General features: G+C 38.5%; 1 protein-coding gene across 4 annotated transcripts in view; it reads left to right on the top strand.

Moving 5' to 3' along the window:
• The window catches only part of RCOR1 (REST corepressor 1), a 140,617-nt gene that overhangs the window by 67,824 nt on the left and 46,362 nt on the right, over positions 1 to 26,431 (top strand). For all 4 annotated transcript variants that reach the window (XM_088149807.1, XM_088149810.1, XM_088149809.1 and 1 more), the window contains exon 4: positions 25,409 to 25,461. In XM_088149807.1, the coding sequence (XP_088005933.1) occupies positions 25,409 to 25,461 (53 nt within the window). The remainder of the gene's footprint in view (positions 1 to 25,408; positions 25,462 to 26,431) is intronic.

The raw sequence follows: 26,431 nt of genomic DNA, 5'->3' as shown, positions 1-26,431 counted from the left end.
ATCTTCAGCAGATAGATCTATGTGAAATTCACTCTCTTGCGAAAGGCATAATTGTGCTCAACCCTCTTGATGCAATTTAATCTGAGTGCTAGGCCGCACCCACATCTTGTTCTCCCACTTTTTCCTTTTTGAATGTGTGCCCTTGCACAATACAACATACTATGTTTTGGAATAATGGACTTGATCTATCAACTATTTATGAAGCCAGACTCCAGTGCAGAACTTTCATTTGAGATAGAAAACAATTTTGTTTGACTAGGAATGAAAATGGTGTCATTCCAAAAACTTCTGTTTGTTATCGAAAAAGGAGCTTGGGAAAATTAGAGAGTGTGTGTGGGATGGATCTTAGACATTGAAAAGTGTGCTTTGCTTTAATTGCAGACCTGGTGTATGGAACTCAGTTTTTCTTTTGTAAAGTGATCACTTGTGAGGAAAATCTATCTTTGGGTGAAAGAAGCAAGTTTTTAGAGGCCGCAGACAGGCCTTTCTCTACCAGCTCTTGAAAAATGCTCAGAGGTAATGAAGCTTAATTCTATAAAAGTTCCCTGCTACTTACCAAAGGGCTGGTATCTATTGTGTAGAAACTTTGCCTTTTCATATTTCCCAGCACATTCCTTGGGAGGCCCCTGTGGAGTTGGGCGTTTAACTTCATGCAGTACCACTGGTTCAAAATTACACTCATCACAAACCCAGGCAAGTGCACAGATATCGTATAGAGGGCCTGCCACTTGATAGCACCTGTGATGACCACGTAGGGCTGTTGAATACCAGAGATGTTTATGGGCTTGCTATATTTATTTATTATTAAATTTGTATGCCTCCCATCTCCCCCCAGCGGGTGACTCTGGGTGGCTCATATCCCTAATTGGAACACCAGGTCTAGCAACCTGTGCTTATCTACAGTACTGTGCAAAGTTTTAGGCAGGTGTGAAAAAATGCTATAAAGTAAGAATGCTTTCAAAAATATATATTATAATTGTTTATGTTTATCAATTTACAAAATGCAAGGTGAGCAAATTGAAGAAAAACCCAAATCAAATCAATATTTGGTGTGACCACCCTTTGGCTTCAAAACAGTATCAATTCTTCTAGGTAAACTTGCACACAGTTTTTGAAGGAACTCAGCAGGTAGGTTGTTCGAAACATCTTGGAGAACTAGCCACAGATCTCCTGTGGATGTAGGCTGCCTCAAATCCTTCTATCTCTTCATGTAATCCCAGACAGACTCGATGATGTTGAGATCAGGGCTCTGTGGGGGCCAAACCATCACTTCCAGGACTCCTTGTTCTTTTTTATGCTGCAGATAGTTCTTAATGACATTGGCTATATATTTGGGGTCGTTGTCCTGCTGCAGAATAAATTTGGGGCCAATCACACACCTCCCTGATGGTATGGCATGATGGATAAATATCTGCCTGTATTTCTCAGCATTGAAGACACCATTGATCCTGAGCAAATCTGCAACTTCATTTGCAGAAATGCAGCCCCAAACATGCAAGGAACCTCCACCATGCTTCACTGTTGCCTGCAGACACTCATTATTGTACCACTCTCCAGCCCTTCACTGAACAAACTGCCTCCTGCTATAGCCAAATATTTCAAATTTTGACTCATCAGTCCAGAGTACCTGCTGCCATTTTTCTTCACCCCAGTTCCTATGTTTTAGTGCATAGTTGAGTTGCTTAGTGTTGTTTCCATGTCAGAGGTATGGCTTTTTGGCTGCAATTCTTCCATGAAGACCACTTCTGGCCAGACTTCTCCAGACAGTAGCTGGGTGTACCTGGGTCCCACTGGTTTCCGCCAGTTCTGTGCTGATGGCACTGCTGGACATCTTCCAATGTCAAAGGGAAGTAAGCATGATGTGTCTTCCATCTGCTGCATTAAGTTTCCTTGGCCGACCACTGCATCTACAGTCCTCAACATTGCCCATTTCTTTGTGCTTCTTCAAAAGAGCTTGAACAGCACATCTTGAAACCCCAGTCTGCTTTGAAATGTTTGCCTGGGAGAGACCTTGCTGATGCAGTCTAACTACCTGGTGTCTTGTTGCTGGGCTCCATCTTGCCATAGTGTATAACCTGTGACATGAAACTGTCTTCCACAGCCTCACCTTAGTAGCAGAGTTTGGCTGTTCCTCACCCAGTTTTAAGCCTCCTACACAGCTGTTTGTGTTTCAGTTAATGACTGTGTTTCAACCTACATATGAAATTGATGATTATTAGCATCTGCTTGGTATAGTTGGTTAATCATACACCTGACTCTAATCCTACAACATCCCTGACTCTGTGCAAGTGTACAAAGTGTGCAAGTGTAAGAATTGATGCTGTTTTGAAGGCAAACGGTAGTCACACCAAATATTGATTTGATTTAGATTTTTCTTCTGTTTGCCCACTTTGCATTTTGTAAATTGATAAACATAAACAATTACAATATATATTTTGAAAGCATTCTTACTTTACAGCATTTTTTCACACCTGCCTAAATCTTTTGCACAGTACTGTAGATTTCAGAAAATTGGCTTGTTTAGTTATAAAAAGTATAAACAAGTCTTCAAATGCTACAGCTCTCCTAAATGAAGAGCAGGAACAATTAAGAACAGCAAACTTACAAAATAGATTGGCCATTGACTTTGTGCTATTCAAAATGGCCCATGGGTGCGAGGAATTTCCAGGTATGTGTTGCTTTAACCTGAAATTGCATATATATAGTTCGTTTGTGGCATTTCAAATTAATGCATTTTCTACCTTGTGTTTTGTGTATTACTATTTCAGATTTTTTAAAGCAAATGTTACTTGCAGTCATGGTATTAAAACATGTATATAATTCAGAAACAAACAAGGAGATACCTATCGGTAGCAAACAGCTCAAAGAAAAAATACAGATAAATAGATGAGTGAATGGATGGATGGGTGCAGTTTATGCCTGTTTATGTTGTTGTTGAATGTTATATGGTGGAAGGGCACAAGTGGTTGCTTGATGCACCCAGTGCAGTAGATCTGATGTGCAGTATTAGAATCAAGATCTTGTGGAAAGGGCTGTTCTGCTACATGAGATTCTTTCATTAAGAAATTGGGTTTAGCATTTGGTGCTGCAGAGTAGAAGTGCTTTGTATTGATTGTTTTTACTGATCCCATTGGCTTAATTCTCATGGCTCTCCCTGTTCATAAAGGCATATGTTGTCAACTGCACCGCGCTTGTTCTGATGTGTTTTCTTTCTGACATTTTATTCTATCAGCTCACTCCCAGTGATCATGCAGGAAATCTATCTATGTGGTCGCTAGGAGTCAAGAACGACTTGATGGCACAGCTCCTAGTGAAGGGAGCTACAGGAGTTGGTTTCCTCATTCCATACTGAAGTTCAGTTCCTGCAAGTCCTGGCAGTGGTAACAAGCTGTGAACAGGAAAGTAGCCAATCCTGAAAACTTTCCTAGCTTTTGCATATGCTACCGAAAGTGTTTACATGCATCACTTTTAGGTTTTTGTTTGAAAGTAGATTTTCAGTCACCCTAAGCTCCTAGAGGGGTTTGTGAGCAGTGGACACTGGATTCAGCACAGTGAGAATCCTGGCATTACAAAACAAACACCCAATCTTTAATTTTTCAATTAGCAAGGCTTTGAAAATGTGCAGACTTCGGTGAAATTTGAGTTGCTAGGGCACAGGGATATTGTAGGGCCCTTAGAAGAGTGTCTGTAGAGTTCATACAGCAGCTCTGTCGTTCAAACTAGAATAGTCCACCTCTACAGTCTATGCCTGCTGGATTGTAAAAAGTACCTTTTCATAGTAGAGTTGGCGTATTAATGCCATGCTCTTTCTGTAGCTAACAGCAGTAGAATGGATTGTGCACAGTTAGACAATCATGGAAATATAAAATTGGAAAGGACTCTAAAGCTCATCTAGCCTGACCCCTGATTCATTGAGGGCTGAAGCTACAGCAGTAGACACTCTTTGGAGCTGGAGGGCACATTAGGAATTTCGAGCGTATGTTACAGATGCTTCATGGAATCACAAAATGGCTGCAGTAGGCATGTACCCATTTTAAAAATGGCTGCTTGGTAGCCATGTTCAGTAACAAAATAGTCATATACCAGAAGGCAAACTAAAAAGGTCACTTCTACCATTTCTTTTTTCATCCCAGCTTGCCTGTGTCTTTTTGTTGGGGGGGGCAGTGGGCATGCTAGGTATGCCCATTGCTTTCTCTTACAGATTAAGAGCTCTACATGGGGCTGCCCTTGAAGAGTATCCAGAAGCTTCAGCTGGTGCAGAATGTGGCGGCGTGGGCAGTTAATGTGTGCTCCTAGAAGAGCACATACTACACCTCTGCTTTGCGAGCTGCATTGTCTGCCAGTTTGCTTCTGGGTCCAAGGTGCTGGTTTTGACCTTTAAAGCCCTTCATGGCACGAGGCTGGATTATCTGAGGGACCGCCTCTCCCCGATCACATCAGCCCATCCCATTAGATCCGGCAGGGAAGGTATGCTGCGCATTCCAATGGCCGGGGACTTGCATTTGGTGGGTCCCAGGAGGCGGGCCTTCTCCGCCGTGGCTCCCTCCTTGTGGAACATTCCCCCCCCCCGAAGTGAGGCTCGCCCCTTCCCTGCTGTCGTTTAGGAAGTCCCTCAAGACCTGCTTGCATCATCAGGCCTGTGGGTCTTTGGGAACCGGAGACATTCTTAGATGGCTCCCCTATGATTGATATTCTGCTCTCTCCATGGAGTTTGTATATTTTAAATTTTTTTAACGTTTTGATGATGTTATATTTTAATCATCAGTTTTTTATCTTTTATAATTATTGTTTTTATCTATTGTTATTTTATTTAATTGTTGTACACTGCCCAGAATTGCTCTGTGTGAGATGGGTGGCTATATAAATGTTAAATAAATAAACTTTCTTCCTAAACGTTTTAAATCCATTTTGGTGGAACCTCCCAAAATTCTTCAGAGTGTCCTGCACATTTCTTGGGCATTCTTGGAAAGAAATGCTGTGCCACAGCCACCCATGTTTCTTATTTTCTATACCTATGAGGCCTGTGTAAAGTTCAGAGGTGTTTTTGGAAATAAAAAGGATGCTAGAGGTGATCTTTTGGCAGCTAAGTGCTGTATTTAACATTTGGGAGGCTTTGAGGGATGCGAAGTGGAGGGGGCTACATCGTATATGGGGAATGGCAGAGTTGGGGGGTTCTTTTTTTAATATGACATACATATCTTAGGGCTTACAGTATACTTTTCATTTCGCTTGCTCATTTCAAAATGGCAAGAATTTTTTCAGCAATAATAGTCAAAAAGGGATCCAGGAGCTTCAGGAACAAGATTTGGGGGCTGAGCATGTAATCCTGTAACTATAGGTTGCTCGCTTGTGTTACGCAACATGGAAAGTTTCCTTTTTTTTTTTTTAAGTCAAGTGGAGTAGGGAGTCTGATAAGTATATAGAAAGATAGTGTCCATGAAAACCATCTTGCCTGCACCTGAGTTAAGCATTCTTGACAGAACAAAGCTGTCTGTTCACTAAAACAACAGTACAGGTAGTCCTCATTTAGCGACTGCCTCATGTAGTGCCCGTTTGCCGTTACGATGGTAATGACTCTGAGACATTTTTAGTTTTTTAGCTTTATATGCTTTCATATCACACCCATGAAACAGGTAGTCTGCAGGACTTAATCAAGCAATTCTTATTTTTTCTTTCAATATAACATGTCTTGGTAAACATACAGTCGATTTAAAACCATCCTAGCATAATAAAAAAAAATGTTCCTATTTAATCGAAAAGTTCAAGTGACATATAATGAACAAAAAGGGTAATTGAAATTGATCAGAAATATTTTGATCCTTTAAAAAAATGGATAAATATCTGCTAAAGCAGGTCAGACTTTGCATGCCAAGAATGTTATGCTAAGGATTGGGTATGGGTGGACTAATTTCAATCCTAGTTAAATTTTTAGGCTGCTATTTTTGTCATCCAAGAGTTATGTTCAGATGCATGATGCTGTGGATACACTATACTGCACTCCGATATGATATGCTTAAGTATCCTAAGTTACACCCATTTTTCATTTACTGCATAAAAGTCCTCGAGGGACATTCTTATAATATGACTCCAACCAGGGAGATCTGTTCAGTAAAGTAATTAAAATGGTGCTTCCTTTAACTTGTTTAGAAAGAGATCACTCTAGGAATACAAAATAGATTGCTTACTTCCTATTAATCCTCTGTTACCTCAGAACCTCCTTTCAACATTTAAATGATAGCACACTGAAAGGGATCATTTCATTTGCTGTCCTTTGGCAGAATTTATAGTGTCCTACCCTATTTTATTTTAGATTTGGGTAAATAAGGACCTTTGTGATAAACAGATATTTTGATTTTCTGAAGTTTGTTTTAAAAATGGCAGTGGTAGCTTGGCCTGACAGTTTCATAAAATTCCAGAGAAAGGTAGTCTCCTTCAAGTCTAGCTTGAATCCTGATGATGTCACAGTCTCTATTTCACTGCAGTACATAAATGCAGTAGTGGTATGCCACTGTTCTCTTCTGGGGTATTTTTGTGATTCCCAATCTGGCTTCCAGCCTGGTAATAAACTAATAAAACCATAAATGGTAGCACACATTGATTGAAATTAACTGGCTCAAAAATTAAAATTTCACATTATTATAGTCCTGAGTAACTTGCAGTTTTTCTGACCAGCCATGTACATTATATTGTATCAGAAGCTGCCTGCCCAGGACTTCAGAAACAGGGGAGTTGTTTGGCAAATGGCAGGTCCCAATAGAGCACTAATGATTCTGTCCATCTTGATAACTCACAAGTTGCGTGGCCTGGATTACCCTTTTGACTGTCTCAGTTTTGGCTCTAATCCTTACTGTGAGTTTTAAATCAAGACTCTGCATACTAGCCATGAGATGGCAGACTTGCTCTACTAAACAGTTCTGAATCAAGCCTCCTCCTCTTGCAGGGCAAAAGCACTACTCTGTTTTTTCACAGCAAAGGTTAAAGCTGCTCCTGATATTTGTTTTAGCCTGTCACCGCCTTCTGGAGCTTGAGGAGTTTCAGATTTGTATGCAAGCCATCTATGTTGGGTCTCCTGCATGATAATGGATTTTGTAAGGGGGAGGAAGGAGAATGAGAAATCTTGCTTGCTTCTGTTTTAGCCTCTCATTGTTCCATCAGTGCTAGAACCCGCATCAGGCATACTAAATGCAGGGATGCTGTGGAAACTGCTGCTGTGTCCTCAAGTCACCCTGTTCTCTCAGTGCATTTTGGCACGTAACAGACAAGGTGCTTGGTGCTTCCTTGCAGTACCTCATCACATAATGGTGCCGTGGTAGCTTAACTTCAGGATTTCTTGCTCTCCCTTCGCAATTGGATGTTAATGGATGCTCAGATCTTAACAGCATGCTGTGGGGAGTAATCTCTAGGTCTTCTGCAGGGTGGGAATGAAGATTCAGTGACTGGGTAGGGGAGAATAAAAAGACACTTTTCCTAGACTTAGCTTTTTAGTCAGTTTGTTGGACTATACATTTGTTTATAGTTCTCTGGAAATATTGGGCAATCATTTAAAAGCATAATAATAGTTATTTAATATTATTAGCTATTCATATTCAAATCCAGAACCGCAAAAAAGCTCAGATAAACACATGATGATACTGTGCTGTAAAATAGAACAATAATCAGATGCAGGAGCTAAAATCAAGCTACAGGGATTAAAATATCAAATTTTCTAATATTGGAGAACAAAAATTAGCTTGATATCTAAATTTATTTATTTATTTATTTATTTATTTATTTATTTATTTAGCAGATTTCTATAGCCACCCATCTCACCAAACATGATTCTGGGTGGGGTACAACCAATAACACTTAAAAACAATATCACAACCATCAAAACAGTTAAAACAATTAAACATAAATAAAAATCAAGATTGTAGGAGAATAACAACCATCTAGATACAATACAGTCATCTTGCAGGCTCCCATGGGATCCCCCAGGTTGTTGGAAAAAACACATTTTAAGGGCTTTCTGGAAGGCTACCAGGGATGGAGCTGACCTCACTTCTGGGGGAATGAAGATCCAGAGGGCGGGAGCCACAGCCAAAAAGACACGTCTTCTGGGTCCCATCAGATGGAACTCTTTAGCAGACGGGACTTTGCTGGACCTGATGGGGTGGATAGATGTAATTGGGAAGAGGCAGTCCCTGAAATAATCTGATCCCATGCCCCCCCCCCCCAGTTGCCAGGAGTCAAGACTGACTTAATGGCGCAAATAAATAAAATAATTTCCTTCTCTGGCCATGTGGAGCTGAGAAGCTTCAGCTGGATCCAGCTTAGCAACCAAGTTAAGCTGTGTGAAGAGAATAAGTCACTGGCAAATATAGGCCTGGGGAGCCTGAGTGTTAAAGAGTACTTGAAAATGTTATGTGCCTAGGCCTGGGGCCCTGTTTCCTGGTTATATTGATACCTAAGGTTATGCTATATATATGTATGGACATATGTATGTATGTATGCATTTTTGTATTAAGTCTGTATTGGATTTAACTGTTTTTATGATTGTTCGCTGCCCAGAGTCACTTGTCTAAGATGGGTGATTATAGAAATTAAATTAAATTAAATTAAATTAAATTAAATTAAAAATAGTTGTCAAGGGTCAAGACGGAGTTAAGAGCTCAAATAATTAATATAATATAAATATAATATAATATAATATAATATAATATAATATAATATAATATAATATAATATAATATAATATAATATAATAAATATAATCTCCTTCTCTGGCCATGTTATGGATCTGAGAAGGTTGAGCTGGATCCAGCTTAGTAGCCAAGTTAAGCTGTATGAAGAGAGTAAGCTCCTGGCAAATACAGGCCTGGGGAGCCTGAGTGTCAAAAAAAAGAGTACTTGAAAATGTATCATCCCTTTGAGGTAGGCCAGGTCAAGAAACAGTCACCGAAAGGATTAGTGGAACTGTAGGAAATAATAACAGAATATTGAAAGCCTGTCAGAATTTCTCTTTGCTTCCTCTTATTCCATGCAGAATCAAGGTGGGTTATTTTGAGTTTCTTTCTATGTTCCCTCCTTTTCCAGTATTGAGATGTTGTTTAGTGTCTCGTTTATCTGCTAATGATTTTTGCATACCTTAGGCAACGTTATCTCTCTTTTTCCTCTACAAAGGAGGAGAAACAGAATAACAGAATCATAGAATTTAAAAGTTGAAAGCAACCTTGGAAATCATTAGTACAACTTGTTGCCCAGTGCAGAAGTCCACTACTGCAGAATCTGATCCTCTGATTGTCCCTGATTTGTCAGAGAACACAGAAGGAGGTGCCAAGATGATATCCAAAAGCTTCTTCAAGACTCTTGGATAAGTGAATCTGTTCCTCGAGATTTAAACTTATTCGTGGTAGTCAAGGTCTCCCTGTCTATCTCCTCCTTGTGTCAGTTCTTTTGGTTAGGTAGATTTGTACAAGTAGGAGTTGAGGAGCTCTCTCCATTATCTGTTGGCTGTCATCTTTCCAAGGAGCTGTCTCAGCCCTTCCCTTTACTTCCTCTTACTACTGACATAGGCAAAAAGCCTTTTTTGTTGCTTTTAGCTTCATTTGCAAGCCTAGGCTCCCTTTGCGTTTAAGGTTTCAGACTTCTTGTAATGGAAGGCATGTGCAAGGAGGATACTGGAATGGAAGATCAAGGCTATCAGGAGGGAGGGAGTGCATTCCAGGAGAGGGTACAAGGCAAGTGCTTTCTCAGCCCGCAACAGGACCGTGAGAAGAAGAAGAGGCTTAGGCTAGCCCCTCCCTAGAGTCTCACACCGTATATCCACTAGTTGCTTTAGCATAGATTTAGTCTGGCAACATTCTGTCTTTAGGGTGTAAGCAAATAAAGGAACTATTCTGGACTGCACTGCCTCATCACTGTTCTTGGGCTGGGCCTGACACTTCTGCAGATATTAGTTACTTACTGATATGCTACTCTGTGGTAGTTATATTCATCTTTATTTCTATACATGTCTCTTTTAAGTCCTAGTTCAGTCAGAACCTCCTATGCATCCATTGTGGTTTCCTCACCTCCTCCCCCATTTTTTTCTTCTCCTTGGAATGCTTTACAATTGTATTTTTTGTTTAGAAGTTCTCAACCTTCCTATGCTCTCTTTGACTTGAGGATTTCCATCCATGGGATCCTATCCAGTACTTCTCAAGTTCAAAATGGCTGTCTTGAAATTTAGCATGCAGATATGACCATGATCTGATTTGCCTTTCTATAGTATCTTGAAACCCAAGATGAATGTTGAAAAAGCCTGACACTTTGGAATGGTCCTTCATGTTTGCAGTTCTGAAAAATAAGGGTTGTGGCGCTAATTATTATACATGGGTACCAAATATTTATAAAGAACTGAAGCCAACATAATAGTCAATAGTTATTTATCATTACAATGTACCATATTGAATGATAACAGAAATAAATAATACATATGAAAAATCTATCTGGAACAAATACAGGCAAAGATGGGTCCAAATTTTTTTCACCCTTTCTTTGTTATTAAATGTCTACTTTTATGAAGAGGACAGTACTAAGAAAACTGGAAAGATAACAATTTGTTCAGATTGCAAGATTAATTATTAATAAGATGATAATAAAATCTTTGAAACTTTTATTTCATGATGGTGTAGTTTAACTGACTGATTTTAGTATCTCCAAATAAATAGCACAGCACTAAAAGAATGATAGAAACAAGGAATATTGAGTGATATGATTGAATTCAAAAACCTTATAGTATTTAATATGAAACATTTGTTAGGCTTGGTTTATAAATTATTGGTGAAGTATGACTCAGCATCTGAACAACTCAAAGACTGCATGATTAAGTGGATGCAGAATTAGAATGCAGTAATAGAGGTGCAATAATGGAAATTTCAATGGAAGTAGAATACTAAATTTATTCCAAATATTTTGTTTAGAGAACATTGGTATAAGATGTTTTATTATCGGTATATCATTCCAATTTTGATTGCTAAAAGGGATAATTCGTTTTCAAAAATTGTTGGCAATGTAATGACCCGGTCAGATCCCCCCCCCCCCCCCCAATATTTGGTGGCAGTGCTATGAAGCTCAACAATTTGAAACAAATTTTAAAAGTTGAATTTCCATTTCAACCTGCACTATTCTTACTAAATGTTATTAAACCATATATTCCCTCTAAGTACTTGAATTAGCTTTGTATGTGCTAACTGCCACAAAGATATTATATGCTTCTTATTGGAAAGGTTGTCTGATTCCCTCTTTGGAAGAATGGTTAACCAAATTGTGGGACTATGTATTGATGTCCAATATAACTTTACACCACAGAAGTAAATGTGACACAGAATTTAATTCAAACTGGAAACCATTCCTAGACTACAATCCAATGCATGGATTTGCGCCTTATCCAAAATTTGGGTTTTTCAGTGTATAGCATCTACATGTCAATTTCATGGAATATTTAAACCAGAACAGATTTTCAGTTTTGATTCAATCTATTGTAGTGTATAGTTTTACTTGGTGATTCATACTGTGTTGACTACAGTTCTTGATATTCATCCTTGCCTAGAGCCTTGATTTTTAGTTTCTTAAAGTGATATATTCAATTGTTCATAATTAATTAATGATATACTGGGAAATTATAACTTTCTAGAAAGCTTTGGATGCCTTGTTTACTTAATTTGTGTTTTATTTTCTCATTCTTTTTACCTGTTTTCTTTTTGCTGTATTGTTTATCCTTTCTAAAATGTTTTATTAAAAATATATAAATAAATAAGGGGCCAAAAACAAAAAAAGACAACCAAGGTGACACATTCACCTTTTTCCATGGTTCCCACTGTTCTTCAGCCGGCTCTTTCCTATTGGTTAGGATTAATTTCAGAAGAATGGATTCCCTTGTTTCTTCTTAACTTTCTGGAAAACGAAACTGTCATCAGGGACCAATGAAGAATTTTTGGAACTTGACTGAGTTTTCCAACAGACACCTGGATAGTTGAAGTCTTCCATTATTAGAATGTGTATCCTCCTTGAAAGTTCTGTAACCAGGAGGTCATTATCAATATCTCCTCCTTCACCCTCATCAAGAGGCCCTTTAGTTCTTCTTCACTTTCTGCCATTAGGGTGGTATCATCTGCATATCTGAGGTTGTTGATGTTCTTCCTGGCTTAAGGTATGCCTGCAGTTATATCTTTGTGCTCAAATTTCTGGATCTTTACACATGATTACACTTCCTTCTTATATGCCACTCCTTGTCCAATTTTGTGTGGCCTGTTGCTTTTGAAGAAATTACAGGTTTCTTCAGGTTTGGCTTTCATCCCACCAGGTTTCACTAATGCATATTAAATAATATTTGCTTTCTGTTTGTCCTGTTTGCTCCCCGTTGTTGTTCTTATTGTTGTTCAGTTGTTAAGTCGTGTCCGACTCTTCGTGACCCCATGAACCATATTGCGCCAGGCCTTCCTGTCCTTCACTGCCTCCCTGAGTTTGCTCAGTTTCATGCTCATTGCTTCAGTGATGCTATCTAACCATCTCATCCTCTGCCGTCCTCTTCTCCTTTTGCCTTCAATCTTTCCCATCAAGACTCCTCTCTTCGCATTAGGTGACCAAAGTATCTGAGCTTGAGCTTCATTATCAGTCATTCCAATGAGCAATCAGGGTTGATTTCCTTTAAGATTCACTGGTTTGACCTCCTAGCAGTCCAGGGGACTCTTGAGTCTTCTCCAGCACCACAGTTCAAAGGCATCAATTCTTCGGCACTCAGCCTTCTTTATGGTCCAGCTCTCACAGCCATACATTACTACTGGAAAAACCATAGCTTTGACTATGCGGATCTTTGTCGGCAAGGTGACGTCTCTGCTTTTTAATATGCTATCTAGGTTTGCCATAGCTTTCCTCCCAAGGAGCAAGCGTCTTTTAATTTCATGGCTGCAGTCTCCGTCTGCGGTGATCTTGGAGCCCAAATAAATGAAGTCTGTTACTGCTTCCATTTCTACCCCTTCTATTTGCCAGGAATTGATGGGTCCAGATGCCATGATCTTAGTTTTTTTAATGTTGAGATTCAAGCCAGCTTTCGCACTCTCCTCCTTCACCCTCATCAAGAGGCCCTTTAGTTCTTCTTCACTTTCTGCTATTAGGGTGGTATCATCTGCATATCTGAGGTTGTTGATGTTTCTCCCTGCAATCTTAATTCCGGCTTGTGATTCTTCCAACCTGGCATTTCTCATGATGTACTCTGCATATAGGTTAAATAAGCAGGGTGACAGTATACAGCCTTGTCGTACTCCTTTCCCTATTTTGAACCAATCGGTTGTTCCGTGACTGGTTCTAACTGTTGCTTCTTGGCCCGCATACAGATTTCTCAGGAGACAGGTAAGATGGTCTGGTACCCCCATCTCTTTAAGAATTTGCCAGAGTTTGTTGTGATCCACACAATCGAAGGCTTTTGCATAGTCAATGAAGCAGAAGTAGATGTTTTTCTGGAACTCTCGTGCTTTCTCCATGATCCAGCGAATGTTGGCGATTTGATCTCTAGTACCTCTGCCTCTTCGAAACCCAGCTTGTACATCAGGTAGTTCTTGGTTCACGTACTGCTGAAGCCTAGCTTGTAGGATTTTGAGCATAACCTTGCTAGCATGTGAAATGAGTGCAATTGTGCGATAGTTTGAGCATTCTTTGGCATTGCCCTTCTTTGGAATTGGAACGTAAACTGACCTTTTCCAATCCCGTGGCCACTGTTGCGTTTTCCAGACTTGCTGGCATATTGAGTGCAGCACTTTAACAGCATCATCTTTTACTATTTTAAATAACTCAGCTGGAATACTGTCATCTCCACTAGCTTTGTTGTTAGCAATGCTTCCTAAGGCCCACTTGACTTCACTCTCTAGGATGTCTGGCTCAAGGTCCATGACCACACCAGCATGGACATCAGGGACATTAAGATCTTTCTTGTATAGTTCTTCTGTGTATTCTTGCCACCTCTTCTTAATCTCTTCTGCTTCTGTTAGGTCCCTGCCTTTTTTGTCCTTTATCATGCCCATCTTTGCACTAAACGTTCCTTTGATATCTCCAATTTTCTTGAAGAGATCTCTAGTCTTCCCCATTCTATTGTTTTCCTCAATTTCTTTGCACTGTTCATTTAAGAAGGCCTTCTTATCTCTCCTTGCTATTCTCTGGAAATCTGCATTCAGTTGCTTATATATTTCCCTTTCACCCTTGCTTTTCACATTCCTTCTTTCCACAGCTATTTGTAATGCCTCATCAGACAGCCATTTTGCTTTCTTGCATTTCTTTTTCCTTGGGATGGTTTTAGTTGCTGCCTCCTGTACAATGTTACAGACCTCCGTCCATAGTTCTTCAGGCACTCTGTCTACCACATCTAACCCTCTAAATCTATTCATCACCTTCACTGTGTACTCACAAGGAATATGATCTAAGTCATACCTGAGTGGTCTAGTGGTTTTCCCTATGTTCTTCAATTTAAGCCTAAATTTTGCAGTAAGAAGCTCATGATCTGAGCCACAGTCAGCTCCTGGTCTTGTTTTTGCTGTCTGTATAGAGCTTCTCCATCTTTGGCTGCAAAGTATGTAATCAATCTGGTTTCAGTATTGACCATCTGGTGATGTCCATGTGTAGAGTCGTCTCTTGTGTTATTGGAAAAGAGTGCTTGCTATGACTAGCTTGTTCTCTTGATAGAATTCTATTAGCCTTTGCCCTGCTTCATTTTGTGCTCCAAGGCCAAACTTGCCTGTTATTCCGATTACTCCTTGACTTCCCACTTTAGCATTCCAATCCCCTATGATGAAAAGGACATCTTTTTTTGGTGCTAGTTCTAGAAGGTGTTGTAGGTCTTCATAGAAGCGGTCAACTTCAGCTTCTTCGGCATCAGTGGTTGGGGCATAGACTTGGATTACTGTGATGTTGAATGGTTTGCCTTGGATACGCACTGAGATCATTCTGTCGTTTTTGCGGTTGTACCCCATTACTGCCTTTCCCACTCTCTTATTCACTATGAGTGCAACTCCATTTCTTCTAAGGGTTTCTTGGCCACAGTAGTAGATATAATGGTCACCCGAATTAAATTCACCCATTCCCGTCCATTTCAATTCGCTGATTCCCAAGATGTCGACGTTCAATCTTGTCATCTCATGTTTGACCACATCCAGCTTGCCTTGGTTCATAGATCTTACATTCCAGGTACCTATACAATATTGTTCTTTACAGCATCGGACTTTCTTTTCGCTTCCAGATACATCCACAGCTGAACGTCCTTTCGGCTTTGGCCCAGCCGCTTCACTCTTTCTGGAGCTACTTGGAAATGCCCTCCGCTCTTCCCCAGTAGCATATTGGACACCTTCCGACCTGAGGGGCTCATCTTCCGGTGTCATATCTTTTAGCCTTCTAACATTGTCTATGGGGTTTTCTTGGCAAGGATACTGGAGTGAGTTGCCATTTCCTTCTCCAGTGGACCACATTTTGTCAGAACTCTGTCATGACCTGTCCGTCTTGGGTGGCCCTGCACGGTATAGCTCATGGCTTCACTGAGTTACGCAAGCCCCTTCGCCACGACAAGGCAGTGATCCATGAAGGAGTTGCTCCCCATATTCTGTGCATTTGTATAGAGATACTGGAAACCTTGAGTCATATAATTGAACATATTCTTTCCTATATTCACATGCTCATTATTGTATGTCTCCACATCTTCTGAACCATTCTCAGTCCTGTTCCCATTACTTGGTGTTGTATATTTTCTGGCTTCCTTTTTCATTCTCCCAGGATTCAGTCTATAATAGGAAATGCTGGGCATTCTTCATGGTAGGAGAATGCATTATCACATGTTCTTGATAGTCCAGTTCATCTTAGTAATTAATAAAACAAATAAGTACACATTTCAAAGCAAAGTATACATGAAAAGTATTTACAAATGACCCAGTGTTGGTGATATAACTTAAGTGTCTTGTGTATGTTAAGATGGCTTCTCATATTGCCATGTTTGGTTCTGAGATGCTTGAAATATGTATGCATAGACAGATGGCCTCCATACTTGGCCCTTCCCATTATTGAAGACTACAAGCTTCACCACTGACCAGGAGGTACAGGCTCCTGGGAACTGTAGTTGATGCCATCTGGAAGGGCACAGATTTGGGAAGGTAAAGGATAAAGGGACTGAGCTGTGGGCAGAATAGAATAGAAGGATTTTCTAAATCAGTTCAAAGGAACAAATGCTATCATAAGTAAAAGCTGTGTTTATACTTTGCTACGGGAGAGAGATGTTGACTGGAAAATCTGTGCAGATCATATATGGTAGTCACAATATAGAGCACATAGCAACTTCTTAAACATTCCAACTCCCAAGGCAAAGCAGAGTGCGTTCATTGTCCCTTTCGGAAATTGGTCCTTATGCAACCGGCTCTTTGCTAGCATGCAATAGCTTTTTAAATTAGTGGGGACTTGTGTTTATGAAAAATTACTGATTATTCCTTAATTAATCTCAATTGCTGATGGTTACTTATGCTTTCAATTTTTCATAATTAACATAAAGAGCTAAAAGGATTAGAGTGAAAAAAGATGGTATAATGCTAATAAATGAGCTTAGACAATCACTGAAAGTGGATTCAGATGTTTGTAAATGTGAAAAACTTTTATGTATTATATGTCATGTGTCTGAATTCATTGTGAATAATGAATTCAGTGCATGTGTGTGCATACATACTTGCAGCCTTATTAAACTTCCCATGCTATGCTCACCACCGTATGTAAGAAAGAAAGAAAAAAAATCTGTACTTGCCAATTGGCTTCAGCTTCTGTCTAGAGAATAATTGTCTACACAGTGGTTCATCCTTCATATGTGTTTAAAGATGTTTAGGAATGTTGGCCCACATTTTAAGCTAATCAGCACTGCTTCCTTAGCTAGTAACATAGACCAGAGCAGACTTTATTTTTCATACTTTTCTGAATTTTTGCAATAGAGCTATTTGCTCTAAAGATACATCAAAACATGCATGGGCGGAAGGTACAGAAAAATGTGTATTTTGCTAAAAATGCATTAGTTTTTGTGCAGTGCTTTTAAAAACTGAAGATTGATACAAGCAAAACAGATGAAAAAGCAACTGCTGCCCATTTCTAGGTTCAAGGACACATTTGTTGCAAGTAGAAGGTCCAGAAGGATACAGATAGCAGGGTAAAGTGATTTATATCATCCAAAGAAAATCCTGATGTAAAAAATCTTGAGGTAGTAGATGATATTGATGAAAACTTTGTAGTCTTAAAGAGATAGTCTGGTGAATTGTGATAAATAAATGCATTCCAATTGTTACAGTTGTTACCTGGAACCCAGATTATGTCTCGAAACCATAAATTTTAAGATGATATGATGTGGCTTTCTGACAAATGTGTCTGCCTGTACCACCATGGTTCTCTGGTCAAGTGGCAAGCTGGGAAAAAGTGCACTTTAAGCTTAACAAGATATTCCTGAGTGTAACTAATCCAAGAATTATAAGATGCTCTCTGGATGTTAGTACAACTTTAATTTCAATCATAAATTCAGTGCATCATCATCAGGTCAAATATAAAGAAAAAAGAATTGAAGCTTATTTTTGTGTTGGTGGTTGTGCAGTCCATAGCAGCACAGCCATGTAGATAAGGAATGGACAATCTGCAGCTTTTCAGATGTTGTTTACTCCAGTGCTGCATGGCCAACTGACATGTGATGTCAGGGATGATGGGGGAGATATTCAAATCCAATAACCTTTGTAGAGCTACAGGTTGCCTATCCTTGATGCAAATGTTAACTAGTATGAAAATGATCATCCTCGAGGCACTCTCCTGGTTGGATTGCTTCTGAAATCAATTTCAAGGAAGAGCAAAATTACTTGTTTGGTAACTTCAGTACTAAGATTGTTTCTCACAGTTCTTAGAGGGAAATGTAAAACATATTGAGCTATAGAGGTGAGCTATTGTTCTGTATTAAAATATATTATTTGTAGGCAAAAGTTCGCAAGTTCAGACCTTTCTATTTCTATTTAAAAGGTTGTCAGGCAGCAAAGCTGAAAAAAGCTGTTATCTTTCTCTGGAAATCCTCAATTGTCACTGACCATCAGAATGCAGATAGCAATGATTCTTATAGACTGATTGTTTGATTTTTAAGCCAGTTTACATTATTTTAGACTGGATTTTTGAGAAGTAAGACTTTGATGTTACATAATATTCTGTGGAGGGTTTTTCCCACATTTCTTTTGTATTTTGGTGTGTGACAATCATTTTTAGTTTCCTATAGCTTTGGAGAGATCAGATGTTAATAGTGTTAAAATAAGTTTGCTGTTCTCTAACTTTTAAGTGTTGCAATTGGTACCACTGCTAGTTGCAGAATAAATAATGGAGAGGCGCACTTGTGTTCAGATAAAACAGAAGGTGCTAGATGAATATGGCAGAAGATTAAAATGTGTACTGTTCAAAGTCCTATCCCAATGCTATTTTTAAAATTGTGATAACTAGGGGGAAAATAGATGACCTAATTATCTAGGTCATATTAAAAGTCTATACAGCCCTTGATTTTTTTTCTCTCAGGATAGCTGCTAAATGTCTTTTCTATCACCAAACAAGTAAACATTTTTAAACATCTGATCTAATGCCATCATACAGTTGATCATCACAAATGATGAATATGTATTTGAAGGTTAACTTGTAATATTTTTTAGGGTTGTTCATTTGCAGGCCTGGGTTCAGTTTAGGATCTCTTGCTTTAATCCTATGAATCAGGTACTCTTCTAATGGTGTGGAAACAGTACATTCACAGTTCTTGCTGCAGACTTCAAATTCAGAGCAGAGAATTTTTGCTCTGTCATGTTTTAAAAGAAGACCTTTACCTACTGAAAGCAAGAATTGGAGGAATATTTTATTTGTTTGTTTGTTTGTTTATTAAATTTGTATGCTGCCCTTCTCCCCCAGAATAAATGTAGCTTAGTCTTCTCCATAACTTGCTAGCATTTCATTTGAACAAGTTTTCATGTCCTGGGTGCAAGTCTGTTTGCATGTGTTGCATGCAATCTAGCATGGGAGGCTTCATGGGCTATTTTGACATACTGATGTCAACTCTGAACAATTGGATGGCCATTATAAGCTTCAACATGGAGTAGAAAAAGCTCTAATATTTTAAACTCTTTTTTCGTGGTGCAGTGTATGTTTTTTTATCTTGCTTCCCTTTCTATTTCAGAGAGAAGTTATTCAGCTGCAGATTTTTAATTTCATTCATATAACCTAACAGCAGCAAGTAATAGAGCAAGCAGTTGCTTGCAAAGATTTGCCTGCGGAATTCTAAAACAGCTGAACAAAATGGTCTCATCCGTTATCAGTAATTTCTCCAGGTTATGGAAAAATAGATCACAATCCCCTTTTTCCTCCAAGAGCTGGTTCTTGTTTCATTGCTTACTCACATATTCAGCTTCAACTTGCATCAATGGTATAATGTTTAGTCTGCTTTACTCACTGTAGCCAGTAATTTTTTATGCAGAAAAAGAGTATTTCACAGTGGGGCCCCTGAAATTCCTCTTAAGGTTGTTATTGACATAGGACACTTCTCCCTCCCTCCCCACTTATATACTTGAGTTACATTGGCAGTGAAAATAGCATTAATGGACAGTAAACTTTCTGACTAATTGTTAGCAAAGTTAGAATGTTAAGAGTCTAATTTAGAAGAGCAAATTTTCAATCTCTACTTTAAAAAAAATCCTCAGAGCAAACAAAATGCGTAACAAGTGGCTTAGCTTCATGTAAAAAACCAGTGATGATACTTTTACCCTATCCAAGAGTGTGGTGAATCATATCTGCTGATATATGGAGCCTTTAAAAGCACTTTCCAGTAGGAGGTACTTATATAAATGAGCAGGAAGAAAAACATGTAGTCAAAATTAAATTGGTGGCATTTGCTTTTGTATCACTTTTAACTATTTGGCTCTATCAGAGATGAGTAAGGGCCTAACTAGCGAAATGTTTCTATTCCACAGTCTCTGAAAGGCGAAACAAGCTACCAGACTTTTTCATTTGAACCATCTCTCCCCTCAACTTCTTTACTGTACTAGGTTCACTTTCAGTATTGAAACCAGGAGGAAAGAACTGGAGAAACTTTATTTATTCATGTAATTTGTCTACAGCCTGAAACTAAGGCGGCTTACAGAACTTTCAGTGTAAAAATGCAATACAAGAATCAGTGTAATAATTACTTAAAATGATAAAACCCCAAACCTAATTTTCAAAATAAATGCTGAAATTAATAAGCTAACATTGTTTAATATGGTGCTGCTGGTTATAATAGCTCCCCAGAGACTTTCCAGAAGAGACATGTATTCACCTGCTTCTGGAAGGCTCTGAGGATGGGGGCCATGCTTGCTTCTAGGGGCAAGGTAGAGCGCTACTGGAAAGAACACCTGCAGTCTGCCCCTATCCTGCCATACTTCCAGCTAGATGAGGATGCTTAGCGGCACCCCCTACTTAATTGGGCGGAACAGGCAGAAACTATTGAGGAAAGACAGGCCCTAGGGAATCTAGCATCTAGGCCTTTATAGCTAGTGACCAGCAACTCAAGTATGTATGTATGTATGTATTTAAATTTATTATAGCTGCCCACTCCAACAAACTCTGAGCGGCTTACAAAATATAATAGAAGATAAAACAATAAAAAACATAGATAAAACAGCCCAGACCAAAAACAGCCATTAAAATACACTGTGACAGACCCCATCCGACATCAACCCAGGCCTCAGACCAAAGCTAAGTTCAAACTTAAAGGCTTTTTGAAACCCCAGGGGAGTGGTGCCATCCACATTTGTATGGGGATGCTGTTCTAGAGGGTGGGGGCTGCGACAGAGAAGGCACCTTTCCTGTGTCCCACGAGGTAGCAACACTAGTAACCAATGAAACTCCTGTAGCAGAGGCATAACATGACAGTATTGTGACTGATCATGAAGAACGCACGCTGCTGAATTCTGGGCCAGCTGAAATTACCAGGGTAGTCTTCAAAGCAGCCCCATGTAAAGAGAGTTATAATAATCTAATCTAGAGATGAATAAGTGAATGTCTCCAGATAAGGCCGCAACTGGTACATCAGCCAAAGCTGTGCAAAAGCCCTCTTGGCCCTGATCTTCACCTGCTCTTTGAACAGGAGACCAGGGAGACCCCCAGATTGTGAACCTGCTTTATTTGGGAGAGTATAAGTCTATCAAAAGCCAAAGATGGTCCAGTCCTGGAATCAATCAGCCTCTGAATTAACAGCCACTCCCTCTTGTTTGGGTTGAGTTGGAGCCTGTTCATCCCCATCCAGATACAGGGTCATGATTGTCAGAGTTAGTACATCCTCTTGGGTTTGTTCCTATTCCTGTGAATGTAAGATCCTTCAGTACTTTAGGGTTAAGTGACATTTCTTTCATGTGTCTTTGGCCTTTTTAGAAAAGATGTATCTTATAGTGAAGCATATAGCCAAATATGTTTGTAGAGGGAATCTTGGTGTACAGCAGCCTTCCCCAATTTGGTGACCGCCTAGCACTACAGTTCCCAAAGTTCCCTGCTAATTTTGAGTTGTAGCTTCAGTACATCTGGATGGTAAAGTCTACAGATCTATAATCTGCAGTGGTTAACAGATAGCATACAAATTCTTAGACTATGCAGTTTTACACTGCCTTTAAAGCTCCTTTCCTTAGGAAGTCACTTTCTGTGACAAGTATAAGATTTTTTTTTTTGTTAACAGCTTTGATGGATGCAGTTTTTAATTCTGTTCCTGCTTACCACAGGAACAGAACACAAAGTAAACTTTTTGGGTTTTGGGGTATGAAGGGATTTTAATGCAAAGTTAGTCCAACGATAATAATAGCAGCTGCTACTATGTTTTGTTTGTTATCGTTATTGATGTTAATAAATAGTATGTCACAAATTTTTATAAGCATTTTTAAATATCTTGATGAAATGGTAGAATGTGGGCACCTTAAAAGAAATGCAAACTTAATTACTTGGGCAGATCTATAACATACCAATTTTATCTCTTTGGACACTCTCAAGTCTTTTCTTTTTGTTTAATCCTTACTGCTGCTTCAGATCTTCAGGAGAAACCATGAGCTTAAATGCTGGGCTGTGTGCACCGCAGTGTGGAATTAATGAGATGATATTAGATGAAGGAAACAAAGCTTGCTTCTTTCATATCACTCCAGCAAAAATCTGTTCACTCAGCTGGCTCTTTTGGATTTGCCTCTGTGACCTTGTGATGGTCAAAATACAGGTAGTCCCCAGGTTAAGAATGCCCGGGTTACAGACAACCCATAGTTAAGAACATAGCCTATTGTAGCAAATTTCAAGTTAAATACACCATGATTCAAGTTAAATACACAATGGTTTGAGTTCATTACATGATACTAGTTATACAGTATTATTTATATTTTTGCTTATATTTCAAATTTGATCACGGCCCATCTCACTAGGGAGTAGCTCTGGGTGGTTTACAGTAAAAACAAAAATAAATATTAATTAAAATACAATAAAAATACAATAAAACCCATATACATACATAAATAATAATACCTTCTAAGGTACTGCTGGTAGATAAGGATATTAACCTACAGGAACATCTTCAAGGTGCTGGCCACCCCCAGGGTTGGTTGCCTCTCTTCTCGCCCCATGCAAGTTGGCAGAGGCAGGTCTTATTATACAATAATATTGTTCTGGCTTATATACAGATTTGACTTAAGGACAGGCCCTGGGAATGGAACTCATTCTTAAACTGTAATATGTAGTTGGCTCCATCCTCAGACTATTGAGCTTTTTTGATAATGTATGACTAGTATATTCTGCAATACTACAGTTGGATGTCCTGTTCTAGAGCAAAATACCTATCACCTCTACCAATTAAACTTGCCTCTCTTTCAGCTAAATTTGTTAATCAATTTTATGATGGCAGTTCTTATATTTTCTTTTTTTAAAAAATAACTTTATTAAATTTTAAAATAGAAACAGTAAAAACTAACAAAAATTACTATTAAAGGAAGAAAATAAGAAAAAGAAAGGAAAGTTAGAAAAAAGAATGACCAAGGTCAAAAGCGCAAAAAAAAGAAAGAAAGAAAAGAAAAAGATAAGAAAAAGAATTTACTTCCAACCCTCCTCACAACAGTTATAAGTAACAGTATACATCAATCTCTTGCTCTGCGTTTACAACATAACTTTCATTATTACTATAAACCCATGTTATTTCTAATAATCAAATCCATAAAACATAAATTCATTTTTTCCTGTTTCCCGCAGAAAATCCCCCCCAAAACCTTTCCAGTTAACATTAAAATTATACAGTGTCTTTTCTTAAATCAAAGCCATTAATTTCAGCATCTTAGCCAGCTCCATCAGCTTCACCATCCATTCTTCCATTGTAGGTAGTGTCATATCCTTCCACCTTTGTACATATAAAAACCTTACTGCTATTATCATATACAAGAACAAAAATTCCATAAATTTAATAACAAATATATTTTAACCTTAGTCAAAAATAAATCCATTTTATAATCCAATTCATCATTTTCTCTTAAAAAAAAAAAAAAAGCAAATGAAATCTCTCCCCCTTTATACACAGATCATTAAACCTCATCATTCAATCCTGGTCAGCAAAAGATCCTGTTAATAACTTACCAAAAACCTCAACGTATATATTAACCATAATCAAATAAATTCACTTTGTAAATCTTCTGTTTACTTTTAAAGAGCTTAATCTTTAATCCTTTCAAATAGTGTTCCACAAGTTGATTCCCCATCATTCTCTCCTTGTCTTCTCCCAGAAACAGCCCCAGTAATTTCTCTTTGTCTCTTCCCAGAAACAGCCTCACTGATTCAGCACATTCTTTTTGCAGATCCAAGACAAAAAGTCTTTCCAAGTCACTCTGCTTGTCTGTTATTTGTATGCCCCCTTTGATCATGGTGGCATCATTTAGTTTCATTTGTAAATCCATTTTGACATCCTTTTGCATATCACATTGCATATCACTTTGGCATTTTTAAATCCAGTTTGGGATCCACAGCATCTTGTTCATACCATCTTCGTAATCCAGCATTTTTTTGAACTCCAAATCCACATTCAGGTCAATCTCTACCTCCATTTCAAAATTAACCATCTTATCCAATCTTCTATCTTTTTTTCAAGGGACTTGAATTTAGCTCCTAATGCATCAAACATTGATTGGAGTAAACTTAAAGAAGTTATTTCATCTTCTAACGGCTGCTCCAAAGGGCCTCTTCTAGCCATTTTCCCCCCATGAAGCAAGAACCGCAGATATTGTATAAGTGAAAGTAAGCAGACATTTCATGCCCTCTGGTGCCATTCACACTGTAATTGCAGGCACTCGTCAGCAAAAAATACAGAGAGGGCTCAAATTACTATCTTCTTTTGTTGTGAAAATACAGCCAATCAACAAGCATATCACAGAAAAACAAAAAAAATTCCCATAGAAAAATCAAATCCAATTAATGCAGATGGAGTTTTGTAAAACTTGTTAAAACTTTTAACAAATAAATCTTCCCCTTTCACTATAAGTAACTTTTATATCTTTTTTGTAGTCTCCTTATCTTCCAGCTTTTTGCAAATTGTTCAAAGTACAATAAAACTTTAATACTTCTTTTAAAGTTATAGTCCCAGAAATAATGAAAAAACACCAAGAATTACTTATCTGTTGCAAAGGAAGATCTCTTTTACGTTGAAAAATAGTTATATTCCAAAGTGATGTGGGAAGTCCAGCTTGGCTCCATCTCTGGACAAATAGCTGCAGGAAGCTCTGCTCTTTTTTTGCATTTTGCTGGAAAGAACACACAAAACCAGCTGCCAGTTGCTCTAGCACAAAAGAAGATATGCCATGGCTCTATCCATCAGCTAGGAGGTTAAGAACTGTGAATGAAGTTGTACTGAAGGATAGGGTCAGGATGATCCACTGGCTCCAATATAGCAAGATTGTGGAACGCCCAGCATGAGTACCTGGATTTATTTGCCTTCCTTTTCCTTTCCCCTTTGTGTATGTTGTGTTTTATTAAACTGGAAGTTTGATTGTTGAAACCATTATCATAATTTGTATAGTGCTTAGTAATTTTTAGACAGTATATTAGTGATAACAGTTATTTTGGTATTTCTCATTCTGATATATGCATGGGGGAATAGAATTATAACATGGTTATGTTTATCTTGTGTTTATCTTCAAGCTGGAAACCTATGGTTAACAAATTCGAAATAAGACAGGGTATAAGTTGACTTCAAATCTTTGATTTTGGAGCTATAGCCATAGTTTTTAAGCTTCTGAAAGATTTCATTATCTAGATGCAGTTGTCTTTAATGTATGATAAGCAACTTTGGTTTCTTTATGGATTTGTTGTTCTAATTTTTATTTTTTTTTTCTATTCTCAGTGGATGAATACATTGCTATTGCAAAAGAAAAACATGGGTACAACATGGAACAGGTAACAAACAATTGGAAGATTTTTAAATGTGATCTCTCCCCTTCCCCAGCCGTGGCGGGGTTGGGCTTTTTTGACATCTTGTTCATCTGGTTTATTATTTTGAGTAAATGCAGGAGATGATGTAAAAGAGGAGCAGAAGTAACTGTAGTCTTCAGATTGTCATAAAGACTTTCAGTATGTTGCTTTTGGCTTTAGGTGATTTTTATTAATTATTTTATTGTATTTTTAGTGTGTCTGATATTTGCATATGTAAAATTTTATGCAGTCATTTTTATTCTGCCTATTCAAAATGTCAAGCTGGACTCTCACACAAAAATCTTGATTAAAATACGTATGCAGAAGCTAAACGAGCTCTTCCAGGAAGCTCAATAAAAGAGACAGCCAAAGGCAGGGCCCAGTTCGGCAGGGGAAGCCAAATGACGATTTTATGTCTAAACACAGACTCCTTACACTTATTTCTGAATAATGAAAAAGAATATGCGCTACCCAGATAAATGCAGAGAATTATTCCAAATAGAATGCTTGTTTTATGTTTTTTTAAAAAATTAAAACAGAATTTTTCATGGCTGTCTGGTCAGATGTAACATGTAAACAGAGCACCTGAGCAAGGGCTGGACTAATTTCTGAGCTTTGGGGATACTTTCTATAGAAAATTTCCAGAGAAGATTTCCTGAACATACTTAGCCAGCTATTTGTATGTGAGGGAGAATGAATAAGCTTCTGTCTCTTAAGCAGATTGTGTCCTAGGTTTTAAGAACAGCCTTCATATGTTTTGAAACCGAACGTTTTTTAGATGAACGGAAAACCTAATGTGTGCTTCTCTGCCCCAGGACCATTGTGGTGCTGGAAGGTGAAAGAAGAGCCAGCAGGCAATCAGACACAAGTGCTGCCTAGCTGCAGATATCTAGACCATCAATTCTGTGTTGCTCTAATGTCACACTCTCTGTTTAAGTTATAGATAGTCCAACTC

The sequence above is a fragment of the Python bivittatus genome, unplaced genomic scaffold (assembly GCF_059951505.1).
Source record: "Python bivittatus isolate LINGU-HERP-01145 unplaced genomic scaffold, Pbiv_v1 ctg000580_np1212, whole genome shotgun sequence".
Taxonomy (NCBI): domain Eukaryota; kingdom Metazoa; phylum Chordata; class Lepidosauria; order Squamata; family Pythonidae; genus Python; species Python bivittatus.
Note: the sequence above shows the minus strand (reverse complement) of the source record. Positions and strands in the feature narration are given on the sequence as shown.